At 43.0% G+C, this 14009-nt stretch overlaps 3 protein-coding genes across 9 annotated transcripts in view; 2 read left to right on the forward strand and 1 right to left on the reverse strand.

The window, feature by feature from the left end:
* The window catches only part of golgb1 (golgin B1), a 24747-nt gene extending 22915 nt beyond the window's left edge, over positions 1–1832 (forward strand). For both annotated transcript variants that reach the window (XM_031798047.1, XM_031798048.1), the window contains exons 19-21: positions 147–218; positions 528–624; positions 984–1832. In XM_031798047.1, the coding sequence (XP_031653907.1) occupies positions 147–218; positions 528–624; positions 984–1124 (310 nt within the window). In that variant the 3' untranslated portion in view covers positions 1125–1832. The remainder of the gene's footprint in view (positions 1–146; positions 219–527; positions 625–983) is intronic.
* On the forward strand, positions 1153–8955 carry LOC109910285 (hematopoietic lineage cell-specific protein). 6 transcript variants are annotated; one of them, XM_031798053.1, is made up of 15 exons: positions 1153–2735; positions 3654–3734; positions 3922–3995; positions 4329–4458; positions 5922–6032; positions 6132–6186; positions 6303–6413; positions 6532–6642; positions 6732–6787; positions 6919–6988; positions 7079–7227; positions 7296–7475; positions 7600–7765; positions 7858–7926; positions 8120–8955. In XM_031798053.1, the coding sequence occupies exons 2-15, from the start codon at positions 3654–3656 to the stop codon at positions 8251–8253; spliced, it is 1497 nt and encodes a 498-aa protein (XP_031653913.1). In that variant the 5' UTR covers positions 1153–2735; the 3' UTR covers positions 8254–8955. The 6 variants fall into 6 exon arrangements, with proteins under 6 accessions (XP_031653913.1, XP_031653911.1, XP_031653909.1 ...); XM_031798051.1 differs by having other exon boundaries at positions 2604–2735; positions 7597–7765; positions 8120–8711; XM_031798049.1 differs by lacking the exon at positions 1153–2735 and adding an exon at positions 2783–3011 and having other exon boundaries at positions 7597–7765; positions 8120–8711.
* On the reverse strand, positions 8704–10513 carry LOC109910286 (protein LLP homolog). Its single transcript, XM_020509430.2, is given in 4 exon segments — positions 8704–9142; positions 9145–9291; positions 9374–9602; positions 10384–10513. Coding segments are annotated over 3 exon segments (387 nt in total). The 5' UTR covers positions 9594–9602; positions 10384–10513; the 3' UTR covers positions 8704–9122.
* Between the last annotated feature and the right edge of the window lie 3496 nt (positions 10514–14009).

A 14009-nucleotide genomic window follows, 5' to 3' on the forward strand; every position in this document is an offset into this window, starting at 1 on the left:
TCTACCAATGACCAAAACACACATGCAAAAAAGAACAATAACAAACAGAAAAGACACAACAAACCCATTCAACACCACACAGCCCCAGCCCATGATAACGCAAGCATGTCTGACATGCTAATGTGTCCTTTCTTTGTGCCTGTCAGACTGGATGAGGAGCAGCAGTATAGGGTGGCTGTGGAGGAGCAGCTAATGGCCGCCCAGGACCGCCTCAAACTGTAAGAGAGTTATCACAGCTTAGTGTCTCCCGTCACATGACAGAGGTCATCCTCTGCCTTCCCCTACAGCTCTACACTCACTGACACAGTATGATTCTAATGAGGAATGAGCATGTCAGCTCGCTGCTGTGACTGTCAGGCTCTATAGAGATGCTCTGCTCTTAGATTTGTAGAGGTACTGTGTTGATAATGGGATTATTGACCTCAAGTCATCGTTTGGCATATTTGTGTTGGAACTTATCGGAGTGCTTTCCTGTGTGTGTCAGACAGTATTTACTCAGTATCTCTCTCCTCGCTCACCTGCCGTAGGATCAACCAGGGTGAATGGCAGTCGGCCCATGAAGGGCAGTTCTCTGCTTCTGAGACAGCTGTCCTCATTGAGCCACCAGGAGGCTCTGTCACCCGAGTAAGTACCAACCAACACCCTGGATTATTTACACAGGATACATATCTGAAGATGAAATGTCCATTCACCATTGTCATGTAAGAATGGTCTGTTCCTCCTCCTGCTACTGCTACTACTACTACTACTACTACTACTACTACTACTACTACTACTACTACTACTACTACTACTACTACTACTACTGCCTCCTGTAACTGTCTATACTTTTCTCTCTCCCCCTCTCCATTTCTCCCTCTCCCTCTCCCTCTCTCCCTCTCTCTCTCTTCCCCTCTCTCTCTCTCTCTCTTCCCCTCTCTCTCTCTCTCTCTCCCCCTCTCTCTCTCTCTCTCTCCCCCTCTCCCTCTCTCTCTCTCCATCAGATTCGGGGGAGCAACAGGCCAGGCCTGATGAGAATGCTGCGCGTGTCCTTCTGCTCTCGCCAGCGCACACCCCTGCTGGTGTCCCTCTACCTGCTCACCGTGCACGTGCTGCTACTGCTCTGCCTGGGGGGTTACGTTTAGGGCCCCCTCCACCCCTTAGAGACTGGGAGAGGAGAGAGATGGAGAGATAACAGACATGTGACACAGACCCTCCCTCCCCCTCTTCAAGACCGGTATCATATTACTGTTACATTCAATACTGTAGAATAGGAGAAGACTTGTCTCACACACACACACACACACACACACACACGGAAGTGTGTCTTAGCCTGTTAACCAAAGTGAAGTTTTTTTATATACTGGGAGTCAAAAACATCCTCTGCCATCATTGATTTTATTCCATATTTAATATGTTACCATTAGCGTACATGATCAGTCAAATGTTATTGTAGAGGAAATGAGAAGCAGTATTGCACTACCTCAGAACTGTTGTTTGTTAGACTTCTATAAAGGGACGTGGATATTATGCATCTTTAAATGTACCTGGGGGAACTAACATGAAATGACACTATACAGTGGATTTACACGGTGTTTAGTTTTTCAGACCGTTTTATATTAGTGGTGGTTTAGGTGCCTTTAAATGAGGAGAATAAAGGATCATTTAATGTCTGGATGAAGTGAGGGTTAGGATCTGTGGATCTGTTCAGATCTCTCTCTCTCCTATGTTCTCATGTACAATGGACACCAACTGAAACGTGTACAACCTGCTATGACTACATTCCCACAACCATATATTTATTTTTCCTCTTCGTTTTCTCTTTAATTAAAGAGAGAGCACCGTCATTGGCATATTTGACTCCTGTAGTATTTGTATGTCGTATGTACAGTATGTATGTACAGGATGTATGTACTGGAAGTGGGTTATCCAATCAATTCCCCAATTTCTGCCATTGTTGCACAGATGAGGGTTTTATTCTATTGATTTTTATGGCAGATTCATTTGCCATTCTGGTGTAATGTTGTCCATTCCAAATGAAAACGTGTTGGTGTTTTTTCTGTGACACTACAAATAATGTCCATCCAATCTATGATTCCTATAATTTAGCATTATTTATTGCTTACGCATTCAAACCGCATAATCTACTACAATGTATGGTGAACACAATACTGCTGGGGAAAATAACTAGTCAAAAACCTATTGTTGTCCCACTACACATCTTGTGACTCACTTGTCCTCTGTTAACTTCTATTGTAAATGACCTTGTACTGTGCTGTACAGATTGAAATGTGATGATGATGATGATACGTGCTTTTCAGCACAGCACACTGAGAAGTATAGGGCTAGATGGGGACCAGTTAGAATATAACGGGTGGAAAGATGAGACACACAATGGGAATTACACATGATTGAAAACAACTGGTGCAAAGTCAATCTGGTGTAAAATCTCTGTATGATAAGTGTTGGTTACTCTTGGGCTATTTTTTTAAATTAAATATATTGGGAAAACAAATGGATGTTTATTACGGAATGAGAGTGTATTTTAAAAACTAATTAACAAACAGCATTGTTTTGACTACAATTGTGTCCAACTTTGATACAGTAGCAAACCCGTAGCTACTTGCATGGAATCGGCCACGCGCATTATTTCCTATATCAACAGTTTGCGTGACTATCCTCGTTCTGGTTGAGACTTGTGAAAATATACATTTGTGATATTATTGCATCAAAAAAAATTGTCCGGTAACGCAAAGGTACGTATAATTACCATGAAATAATGTTTTTGTTTGAATTAAGTATGTATCACGGTGATATTAGAAGTTCTTAACGTGTCTATCTTTCAGGAAGTTGCAGATAAGTTCTGTACTGATCTCATAGGCTAACGTTATATTGTTTCAAAGTTGAAGGAAGGAAAGGAAGATCTAGCCTACTTGGAAGATATAAATAGTTACTGTGTAAATATTAGCCAACTTATGTTTAGTTTTACTACTATTTTGGGTAAATGCAGACGAAAAGCACGCATCAAACAGGTGACTTTATATAAGCCAGATCCTTTTATAACCGTGATATTTTTTTATTAAATATTTTGTATTCCCTTGTTACTAAACCAAAATACCAAACGCATGTCCTCAAATTTACAACCTTTAGATATATGCACAAATACCAGACTTTGTTAGTATGTGTAGCTGACGGTAACTGACTGCAGTTTGTGTGGTACAAGGAGAACGCATCAGGTAGCCGCACTACATTACATTGACATCAGGCTGGACAGCTGTGACCAGCTGTAAGATACCCACCACTTCTATCAGGTTACTTTGTGTTTTGTTAAACTATTCATGAATGATGATAGTGTGTTATTTTATGATGAGAGCAATGCAGCTCAGTGCTGTATAAATAACTTCCTATTTTGTGACCTCAGCAGAATGAGACCATATACTTGCGGTTAGCTGTCAGTTTTTCCACTGACAAAGGGGAAATGTTAAATGCCTTGGAGCTTATTTGTATTTGCAGGAACAGGTGATTGTTCACAAGGTACATACAGTGTTTACTAAAGCAGTGTTTCTCAACTTGTTTTTACACCGGGGACCAACAAGCTGTGGTCCCTCTTGTGTTTACACAGACACTTTGCTTAGACTGACAGTACAAATCTTCTGTTTTGTTTCTCTTCCGAGATGTGGAAGTCAGTGGTGGGACACAACGTGAGCATAAAGGTTGCAGAGGGGGACGACTGGGAGACCGACCCTGACTTTGAGGTTAGCTCCTGGGATGGAGGGAGAGCTAGTGTATTTACTAAAGCACTCTCTAATCAATATTTTCTCCCAGTGGAATTAACGTGTTGTTTACGCTTGGTCCGTAACCGCCTCAGTTCTGCTTTTCCATGACACCTTGGTCTTCAGACTACAGTTAGGTGATGAGAAGGACTTGGGTTCTGTGTTTCAGAATGATGTGTCAGAACAGGAACAGAGATGGGGGGCCAAGACCATTGAGGGGTCTGGTCGAAAAGAACACATCAGGTAACCATTGAAGACAGATCACAGTATGATTGGTGTTATGCTGTTGAAGAGCTATGGGGGATGGTTAGCTCAGCTGTGTATTGCAGCTTTACCTCTGTAGAAACAGGAAAAGGAAGTGAAAAACAGTGTGTAGGCTGTCAAGCATTTAGTCTTACCTAATATGGGTTGGTGACTGAGTAAATCTAAGGGTTAGCCACAGACTAGTGTAACTATGTAGTCCCGGGGTCAGCCGATAATTTTAAATGGGAATAAAGTTATGCAAAAAAGTTCTGATGTGTGTGTGTGTGTGTGTGTGTGTGTGTACGCATGTGTATGATCCCTCCATCTCCCCAGTGTATCAGAGCTGAGACAGAAGGTGTCCCAGGAGCATGAGGTGGGGAAGCAGAAGGAGCGAGCGGAGGCTCCCAAGGCCTCTTACGGTTACGGAGGGAAGTTTGGAGTGGAGAAAGACCGCATGGACAAGGTTAGGTTATGACATGTCATCATGTGATGTTTATACACTACATGACCAAAAGTATGTGGACACCTGCTCGTCGAACACCTCATTCCAGAATCATGGGCATTAAAATGGGGTTAGTACCCTCTTGCTGCTGTAACAGTCTCCACTCTTCTTGGAATGCTTTCCACTAGATCTTGGAACAATCATGGGGCGGCAGGGTAGCCTAGTGGTTAGAGTGTTGGACTAGGAACCGAAAGGTTGCCAGATCGAATTCCGGAGCTGACAAGGTTCAAATCTGTTGTTCTGCCCCTGAACAAGGCAGTTAACCCACTGTTCCTAGGCCGTCATTGAAAATAAGAATTTGTTCTTAACTGACTTGCCTAGTTAAATAAAGGTAAAATAAAAAAATTGCTGCAGGGACTTGCTTCCGTTCAGACAAAACAGCATTAGTGAGGTTGGGCACTGATATTGGGTGATTAGGCCTGGCTCGCAGTCGGTGTTCCAATTCATCCCAAAGGTGTTCGATGGGGTTGAGGTTAGGGCTCTGTGCAGGCCAGTCAAGTTCACAGAATCGTCTAGAATGTCATATGCTGTAGTGTTAAGATTTCCCTTCAGTGATTTTCCCTAGCCCGAACCATTAAAAACAGCCCCAGACCATTCCTCCTCCACCAAACTTTACAGTTGGCGTGATGCATTGGGGCAGGTAGCATTCTCCTGGCATCTGCAAACCCAGATTTGTCCGTCAGACTGCCAGATGGTGAAGCGTGATTCATCACTCCAGAGAACGTGTTTCCACTGCTCCAGAGTCCAATGGCGGCGAGCTTTACACCACTCTAGCCAACGCTTGGCATGGTGATCTTAGCTTGTGTGCGGTTTCTCGGCCATGGAAACCCGTTTCATGAAGCTCCGGATGAACAGTTCTTGTACTGATGTTTGGAACTCTGCAGTCCCATTCTGTGAGCTTTTGTGGCTTACCACTTTGTGGCAGAGATGTTGTTGCTCCTAGAAGTTTCCACATTCACTTTAACAGCACTTACAGTTGACCGGGGCAGCTCTAGCAGGGCAGAAATTTAACAGACAAACTTGTTGGAAAGGTGGCATCCTATGATGGTGCCACATTGAAAGTCACTGAGCTCTTCAGTAAGGCCATTCTACTGCCAATGTTTGTCTATGGAGATTGCATGGTTGTGTGCTTGATTTTATATACCTTGCAGCAACAGTTGTAGCTGAAATAGCTGAATCCACAAATCTGAAGGGGTGTCCACATACTTTTGTATATATAGTGTATTTCGCTCATAAGGTCTTCAGTCAAGTCCAAATAACGCATCAAGCACAAGGCTTCCTCTAATGCAGTGCTGCTCACCCCAAAACATATGTTGTCAGACAGTACAGTTGTGTGTTCTGACTTATTGCAACTTTTATGGACTTCAACAGTTTATCTAAGATCGTTTCCGGTGTTGATGTATTATATGTGTGTAATTACCCAGGGGGCAGTGGGGCATGGCTACGTGGCGCAGGTGGAGCAGCACTCATCCCAGACCGATGCAAAGAGAGGATTCGGGGGTAAATTTGGAGTGCAGAAAGACCGTGTGGATAAGGTGAGGAAACTATACTCTTACTGACAAAGATATCACAGGATTTGATGAAAAGGATGAGGGATCGTCCTGGTAATGAACATTCCTTCTCTCTCCCTGTAGTCTGCCATGGGTTTTGAATACAAGGGTGAGGTGGAGCAGCATACATCTCAGAAAGGTATAGCCTTCAGGACGTCTAATACACATACGTTCTGATTTCCAATAAATTGACTGCATGTTGTTATCCTACCCATCTACTCCTGGCATACCTCTCATCCTGCTTTTATCTTTCAGACTATTCAAAGGGTTTTGGGGGGAAGTTTGGGGTGGAGAAGGAGAAAGTGGACAAGGCTGCCTTGGGATACGACTACAAGGGAGAGACCGAGAAGCACCAGTCTCAGAAAGGTTAGAGGGGAACTGTACCGTGGGCTGTTTGTAGGTAGAAACATTTCATGGTCAATTATTCATATTAGATTTCTTGTTCATATTTGAAACAACCTCATCCCTCACTCTCCCTCACCAGACTATTCAAAGGGTTTTGGAGGGAAGTTTGGGGTGGAGAAGGAGAAAGTGGACAAGGCTGCCTTGGGATACGACTACAAGGGAGAGACCGAGAAGCACCAGTCTCAGAATGGTCAGTTACTCACAGTTGTAGCCACAGTTGTGTTTGTAAAAGTCAAGGACCATGTCCACATTAAACTGACCTTTGATCTCCACGTTCAGACTATGCCAAGGGCTTTGGGGGACGCTATGGCGTCCAGACAGACCGCATGGATAAAGTGAGTCTTTCTTGACCCTGAAGGCTCAGGATGACAGTAATTCTTGACGCATTTTACATTGACCTGTACAAACACTCAGGCTATGACGCTTACCCATTGATTGGAATTCTGGTTCCCCATTCGCTCTATAGAGTGCAGTGGCCTTCACAGACATGGAATCCCCTACCTCTGCCTATGAGAAGACAATACCAATGGAGGCATGTAAGTATGCGCTTTATAGTTCCTCATAAACATTTAGTTCACAAGTTCAAAGAGGAAAATATGTTTTTTGCTTTTCCGGTCTGTCTGCAGCAAGTGCAGGGGCAGGCAACCTGAAGGCTCGCTTTGAGAACCTGGCTCGGTCATCAGATGAGGAGAACAGAAAGCGAGCGGAGGAGGAGAGAGCCAGGAGACAGGCTAGAGAGAAGAGAGAGCAGGAGGAGGCACGACGCAGACAACAGGTACTGCAATAAACATGTTACTCCAATAAACATGCACGCCCTGACACAGCGGTATGTATCTCTTGTAGGAACAGAACAGCAGGGAGGAGGAAGCAGAGCAGCATCAGCCTCCACCTGTTGAAGAGCAGAGACCTCCACCTGTTGAAGAGCAGAGACCTCCACCTGTTGAAGAGACCAACAGGAAGCCCCAACCACCACAGCTGCCCACTGCCAGGGCAGTGCCTCAGATACCAAGAGATGAGCCAGTGGTAGATATCTCTGATTTAATTCAATACAACTCACTGATGACCTAACAACTGTCATTTCTTCTTCACCATGTTATAAAATGAATTGCTGAAATTCACAACTAGTCATTTTCTGTGGTCTCGGGAGGAAGAGGAGGAGCCAGTCTATGACCAGCCCCCGTGCCTGCCCCCACGGTCAAGTGACCTGCTGGAGGCGGAGCCACCTCAGGAGCAGACCCCATCAGAACCAGAGCAGGAGGATGAGGGAGAGTATGAGGATATCTCACCAATACCTTTCCCAGAACCTGATCCAGGTCAGTGTGCCACACCCAGTGGGGTAGTGGGGTTTGGTAACCCATTACTGTGTCATATCAAAGACTGACCCTTCCATGTGTTCCCTCTACAGCTGTGGATAATGACTATGAGGACCTGACATGCGGTCAGACCGCAGTGGCCATTTATGACTACCAAGGAGGTAGGTAGCCTACTGTATCAATGACTGCATTGTGATATCATGTCACAATTCTCATCTATTTCTTAGTCATACTGTGATGTTGTTACTTCCATTGTGGATGAATACAGAAATCAATGCTAAACATTGCTCAACACAGAAGTCTATAAACCCTTTCGGAGACAATGTTAAAATAATGTTATTCTCACACATGAAGAGGCAGATGATGAGATCTCCTTCAACCCCGATGATGTCATCACCAACATAGAGATGGTGGACGAAGGCTGGTGGAAGGGACACTGTCACGGACGCATTGGACTTTTCCCTGCTACATTCGTGAAAATGATGTAGTGAGCGTGCCTATACAGTCTCCAACACAGACATATACCTGAGTCTTTTCACAGGGGGGACATCAGCATATTGATCCTATCGGACAGGTATAGGTAGATTGTACCGTGGTAGAATCTCAATTGCATACGCCTCTATCCTCACTTTCTCAATACCCATTGGAGAAAGAACCTCTGGCTTTCTCATCCAATGGGCTTTGAGGTGAGGAGGACGCAAGGAGTATACAATTGAGATTCTCCCCATGTTTTCTAATCAATTAATTTATATCTGGTCAGTAGTCATGACATATAATGAATAGTCATTGTGCTTCATATTGCTCAGGGTGGGGATGCATAAAAGCTGATTGCTAAATGTTCCAGTGAAATTCTCATACACTTACACTTCAAATGATTATGGAAGTCATTTAGCTATGGAATGTTTTGTTTAAAAACCGCATGTAATCAATAAAATGTCTTAATGTACAGAAACACATTTATTTACTCCAACGTGACAGCCAGATGATATGGACCGTTTGTTACATGTATAATGAATGTCTTTGTAATGATGGGCTAGGCTACAGGAAGAGCAAATCAAACAGGAATGGAGCTACCAACAGCATTATTGGGGTAAAATGTAAAGATGTAAAATGTAAAGCTTTCATTCAAGTGAAGTATGTCAATGCAATACTATACCATTGTGCCCAAAAATACAACTGTTGATTGCTTACAGACAATGTGTTGCACAATATAGATAATTTGCCTCATATCACCATTTAATTTGAACATAAGGCAACTCAAGTTCACAAAGATCATGTATTCAATCTCCGATACATGATATTCAATGATCATGTGTGTCACAGATTCTAAGTCAGAAGTCCTTTGGTTTTCTCCAGGCTACCAGGCAATGCCCTTCTTTTTTTGTTGGCCTTTCCTCCCGATTTCTTTGTTATGCGTTTGCCTTTCAGTTTCTTGGCCTGTCGTTGGCTCATCCATGTTGGGTACTGTCCGTGCTCGTCCAATTGGGTCGTCTTACTGCGCTTGCTGTCCATGTCCATCTTTCCATCTGAAAAGCAAAAAAACAAAAGGTGTCAAAACTCAGACATTGGAAACAATACAAAATGCTTGATCTACGTGTGTGTTCTCACCATCAACTTCCTCTCCCTCCATGTCTACATCCACTTTCTTCTCCTTTATCTTCCCAGCTGGCACCACTGTAGCTATGTCCTGAATGTCATTCATGGAGATCTCTCCTGTGCCACCGTGGGCTAAAGCTAGCTTCAGCCGAGCCAGTTCCTTAGGGGCGTTCTTCGCTCTCTTCACAGCACGCATCTTCCGCTTCCATTTGCTTCGCAGACTTTTGGCCATTGTAAGGTTCTGAAAGACAGGGTTACATAATGGAAACACAGATCCACTTGCATAAGACATCTGACTGGCTTTAACTCTAGTTCAGTGACAGTCTCTGCAGAGCCTAGCCATACATTGCACATGTACACAGCCCATCTGTAAATAGCCCACCCAACTACCTCATCCCCATATTTTTGTATTTATTATTTCGTCACTATGGCCTATTTATTGCCTTACCTCCCTAATCTGACTACATTTGCACACACTGTATATAGACTTTTCTATTGTGTTCTTGGCTGTACGTTTGTTTATCCCATGTGTAATTCTATTGTTTGTGTCGCACTGCTTTGCTTTATCTTGGCCATGTCATAGTTGTAAATGAGAACTTGTTCTCAACTAGCCTACCTGGTTAAATAAAATAAAACATACGATTGAGTTCTTGGCTCATGTAAACAACACTCATGCCATCAACTCCCATCATGCCACGTCAGCAAGCCAGCAAAGACATTCGTCTAGCCCAAATACCCCTCAATCATAAATAGAGGTTCTTGTATAATTAATCATGATGAATTGCCGTTAAACTGTCCATGATTTTACTGTCCTTGCAAGCCTCCAAATCAACAGTAAAGTTAGCTAGCTGGAGTACTTAGCTAGCGTTTAGCTAACGTGGCTAATAGCTACCTTGCTAAAGAAAACGAATTGTTTTAAAACAATCGATCGGCCAATACCATTCGATGTTTTAACTAGTATTCGGTGTATTCAATTTACTCGTATGTATGGTATTGTAAAAAATAAAAGCACGTTAACATACATAGACGTAGATGTATTCTCCGTACAGTTGATGCGCAGGCAGTACACACGTGTTTGTATTTTCGACAACCGTAAAGCACGTCAGACGGTCGTTATGTTGGACACATTTGCGACTACTTACGTCCTCTTAATTTACTATCATACGGTGAACTCGTATTTATTTAATCGAAAACCTATAACCTACATATTTAGTGTGATACATTATCAGTGGTGGATAACCGACGAACTTCCTCATGCACTTTATTTTCAATTTATCGATACGTATTATCAGCTATTCTGGTGCAGTTCACAGTTCTTTCAGGAGATGGTGAGCTCATTCTATACTGCAAGCCAAAGCCACCCGAGTCATTAATGATCATCCAATTATCCACAAATTCACATCTGCTCCAGAACAAATGTGTTGAACCACTTTGACCTCTGTCTGCAAAAACAAAGGGCAAACAAAAAGCAAAGTATGTGAGTACAGTAAATTAGAAATTATATGTTATACCATCACAACAATTGAATGATCTACAACCATTCAAGAAAAATACATTATTGTTGGCATGGTTGAATATTCTTTGTACTATTTCAATAGAATCATTTTCAAGTCTGCAGTTTCTTCTGGGACTACAGGTCATCTAGCTAAAGACCGACTGGGGTGTAAAATCCAAGGGCATGGCCCTACATACATTAGGCCTTCGCCTCTTCCCTAGGAGATGTGAGTTGAGCCCTGCGCCTTTCCAGCTGACCTCCTCGGCTCCCTGCTCACGCAGGTGGAGGCCAACCAGCCCCAAACTGCCCCCTCGTTCCTCTTCACATCCCAGAGGAACATTCTATTCGGTGCAGCCCCTCCTCAGCTCCAGTCCCTCAGCTTCTGTGAACTAAATAGCTGCTCGGCGCAGCAGGAGCCATGCCCGGCGAGAAGGTCCTGTCATGTCCCTAAAAAAAATCTAGGATGGACAAAGACCTATTTGGAGCCTTGGGCCAAATTGGGATTCCTGGTTCACACTAAAAGTAAACAGTTGGTGAGGAGAAAACAAAATCAGGTGCTGACCATGGCCTATACCCACAGTGGGGGTTGTTCAGACCCCCTTATTTTGTGAGATGGGAAAGAAAAGGGAAAACAGAAATCCCACATACTGACCTGTGCCAGATTCACAAACCACCGATTACGCGAAAAAAGTACACTTTTTCGTTTTTGTAATTTTACCACCTTTTTCTCCCAAATTTTGTGATATACAATTACGATCTTGTCTCATTGCTGCAACTCCCCAGCGAGGCCAAGGTCGAGTCAAGCGTCCCCCGAAACATGACCCGCTAACCACGCTCCTTAACACCTGCCCACTTAACCCGGAAGCCAGCTGCACCAATGTGTCAGAGGAAACACCATTCAACTGATGACCGAAGTCAGCCTGCTGGTGCCCGCCCCACCACAAAGAGTCGCTATAGTGCAATGAGCCAAGTAAAGCCCCCCTGGCCAAACCCTTCCCCAACCCGGACAACGCTGGGCCAATTGTGTGCCTTCCTATAAGATTCCTGGTTGTGACACAGCCTGGGATCAAACCCCAGGCTGTAGTGATGCCGCAACACTGCGATGCTTTTCTTACTAACTTCTCAAATATCTTCTTACAAGTCCTCTTAAGATGTGTGTTGCTAGGCAACTGATTTAGCTAGCTATCTAGCTAGCAATGGCAATCATGTTAGCATATTTCATACAGAGATTACTGTTCTAAAACATATTCTTGGGTTTCAAATAATCAATACTTAAACTTTTAGATGAAGTTTGAGTGAATTAAACATGTTCAATTGCTTTCATGAGCTTATTCTCTCACAGCCCTGAGTTTAAGACAAACTATCTTGGAATTAAGAACATTTACAAAAGCCTTATTTTCAAGAATCTCTTAACTTTCTGCTTTATGAGAAACAGAGCAAAGAACATTTCCAATAACCTTTTTGAGAAATGGCTACTAATGTTTAACTTTCTTCTTTAGTCTATAGTTAAGGAAAACAGCTCAGTTAAGAAGACATTTCTTCTTAAGAAGGTTTTGTGAATCTGGGCCCAGGTGACATCACCCTTGACAAACAGCTGAGGACCCTGTACCCATGGTGGTATTAGTGTTTTGACTCCCTCAATTAGGACCCTATTACTGTGGAGAATGGGTCTGTGTGCGTATAGAGTAATTAAGTCCCAGGGTATCATGTTCAGAAAGAGGCAGGGTCTACACACACACACACACACAGGAGCGCAGGTGGCACCGTCTTAAGAGGGCAGAGTAAACAAGAGGGCTGTCCTTTCAAGGAAGACAAAAAGGAAAGCCTCGTCTGTGACTGAATGTAAAAGGCTAATCGACTCTCTTCTGCCAAGTTAATATAAATATTCTTCATTTGATACCCAAAAGCAGAGTTTTATTCCTTACAAGTTTAAATGAAATAGCCTACGGTGTACGTACTAATATAACAGTAGTTATATTTGTGCTCAGATCTAGGTGTGTTCAGATGAACAGTAGGAAGTTATCCTATTGGCTACAACAACATAGTTCTAAAGCCCCAAACATAGTTCTAAAGCCCTAAACATAGTTATAAAGCCCTAAACATAGTTCTAAAGCCCTTTGCCTCTTTAGAAAGCAGATCAAATCTTACTTGGCAAATTTTCATGAGCATGACCGGTAGCCCAGGACATTTGACAGACTATGGCCTCTTCCAAATATTCTTGTTGGTCCAATACGCAGTAGTTACTCATCCAAAAAAACACATTGATGGAGCGATTCCCAAATCCATAGTGAGAGATATGAGTTGGCAATCAGTGGCCAGGCACTGGGAGCTGCCTTTAGCATTCAGGTCAGGACTGACATGCCATCTGTTTCTGTTTTCTGAGAACAGTTCTGTTGCTGTGCAGCACACCTCAAAGCCTCACTCTGCTGGATTCAGGTGTTGTTGAATAGGCTACTTTGCATTTGGTTTCTTATATAACCTTTTTTATATGGATCATCACTTGCAAAGACAGATGTATTACTGACAAGGTTGTATTACTGACAAGGTTGTATTACTGACAAGGTTGTATTACTGACAAGGTTGTATTACTGACAAGGTTGTATTACTGACAAGGTTGTATTACTGACAAGGTTGTATTACTGACAAGGTTGTATTACTGACAAGGTTGTATTACTGACAAGGTTATACGACGTAAAACGACTCAACAATATTATAAATAAAATGATGTTGTTTATACAGGGCTTTGAGATTTCAAAGTATTCCATATTTTCACATTAAGGGATATTGCAATGGTAAGACACGTTTGTATTAAGGTATTCAATAAAAATAATGATTGTAGTGCATCTAATTTGAATATAACCAAAATGACCTAAGGGAGAATTTGGTGTAGGCGTAGTATTCATTATTGTGATGTTTTGTTTTAGCAGATGCTCTTATCCAGAGCGTCTTACAGCAGCAATTAGGGTTAACTGTCTTGCTCAAAGGCACAGACAGATTTTTCACCTAGTCGGCTCAGGGATTGGAACCAGCAACCTTTTGGTTACTTGCCCAACGCTCTTAACGGCTAGGCTACCTGACGCTCATGATGTGTAACTTGAACCAGGCACTGTGGAATTGGAGGGAGGGAGGGAGGTGAGCGTTTACCTAGGTATT

Source organism: Oncorhynchus kisutch, linkage group LG19 (assembly GCF_002021735.2).
Source record: "Oncorhynchus kisutch isolate 150728-3 linkage group LG19, Okis_V2, whole genome shotgun sequence".
Lineage (NCBI taxonomy): Eukaryota > Metazoa > Chordata > Actinopteri > Salmoniformes > Salmonidae > Oncorhynchus > Oncorhynchus kisutch.

Excerpts from the sequence above, each read along its gene's own strand:
- LOC109910285 (XM_031798049.1), top strand. The coding sequence starts at position 2,955 with ATGTTTAGTTTTACTACTATTTTGGGTAAATGCAGACGAAAAGCACGC. Across the intron at positions 3,012-3,653 it reads GAAAAGCACGCATCAAACAG|ATGTGGAAGTCAGTGGTGGG; the intron begins GTGACTTTATAT and ends TTCTCTTCCGAG. Across the intron at positions 6,643-6,731 it reads GAAGCACCAGTCTCAGAATG|ACTATGCCAAGGGCTTTGGG; the intron begins GTCAGTTACTCA and ends CTCCACGTTCAG.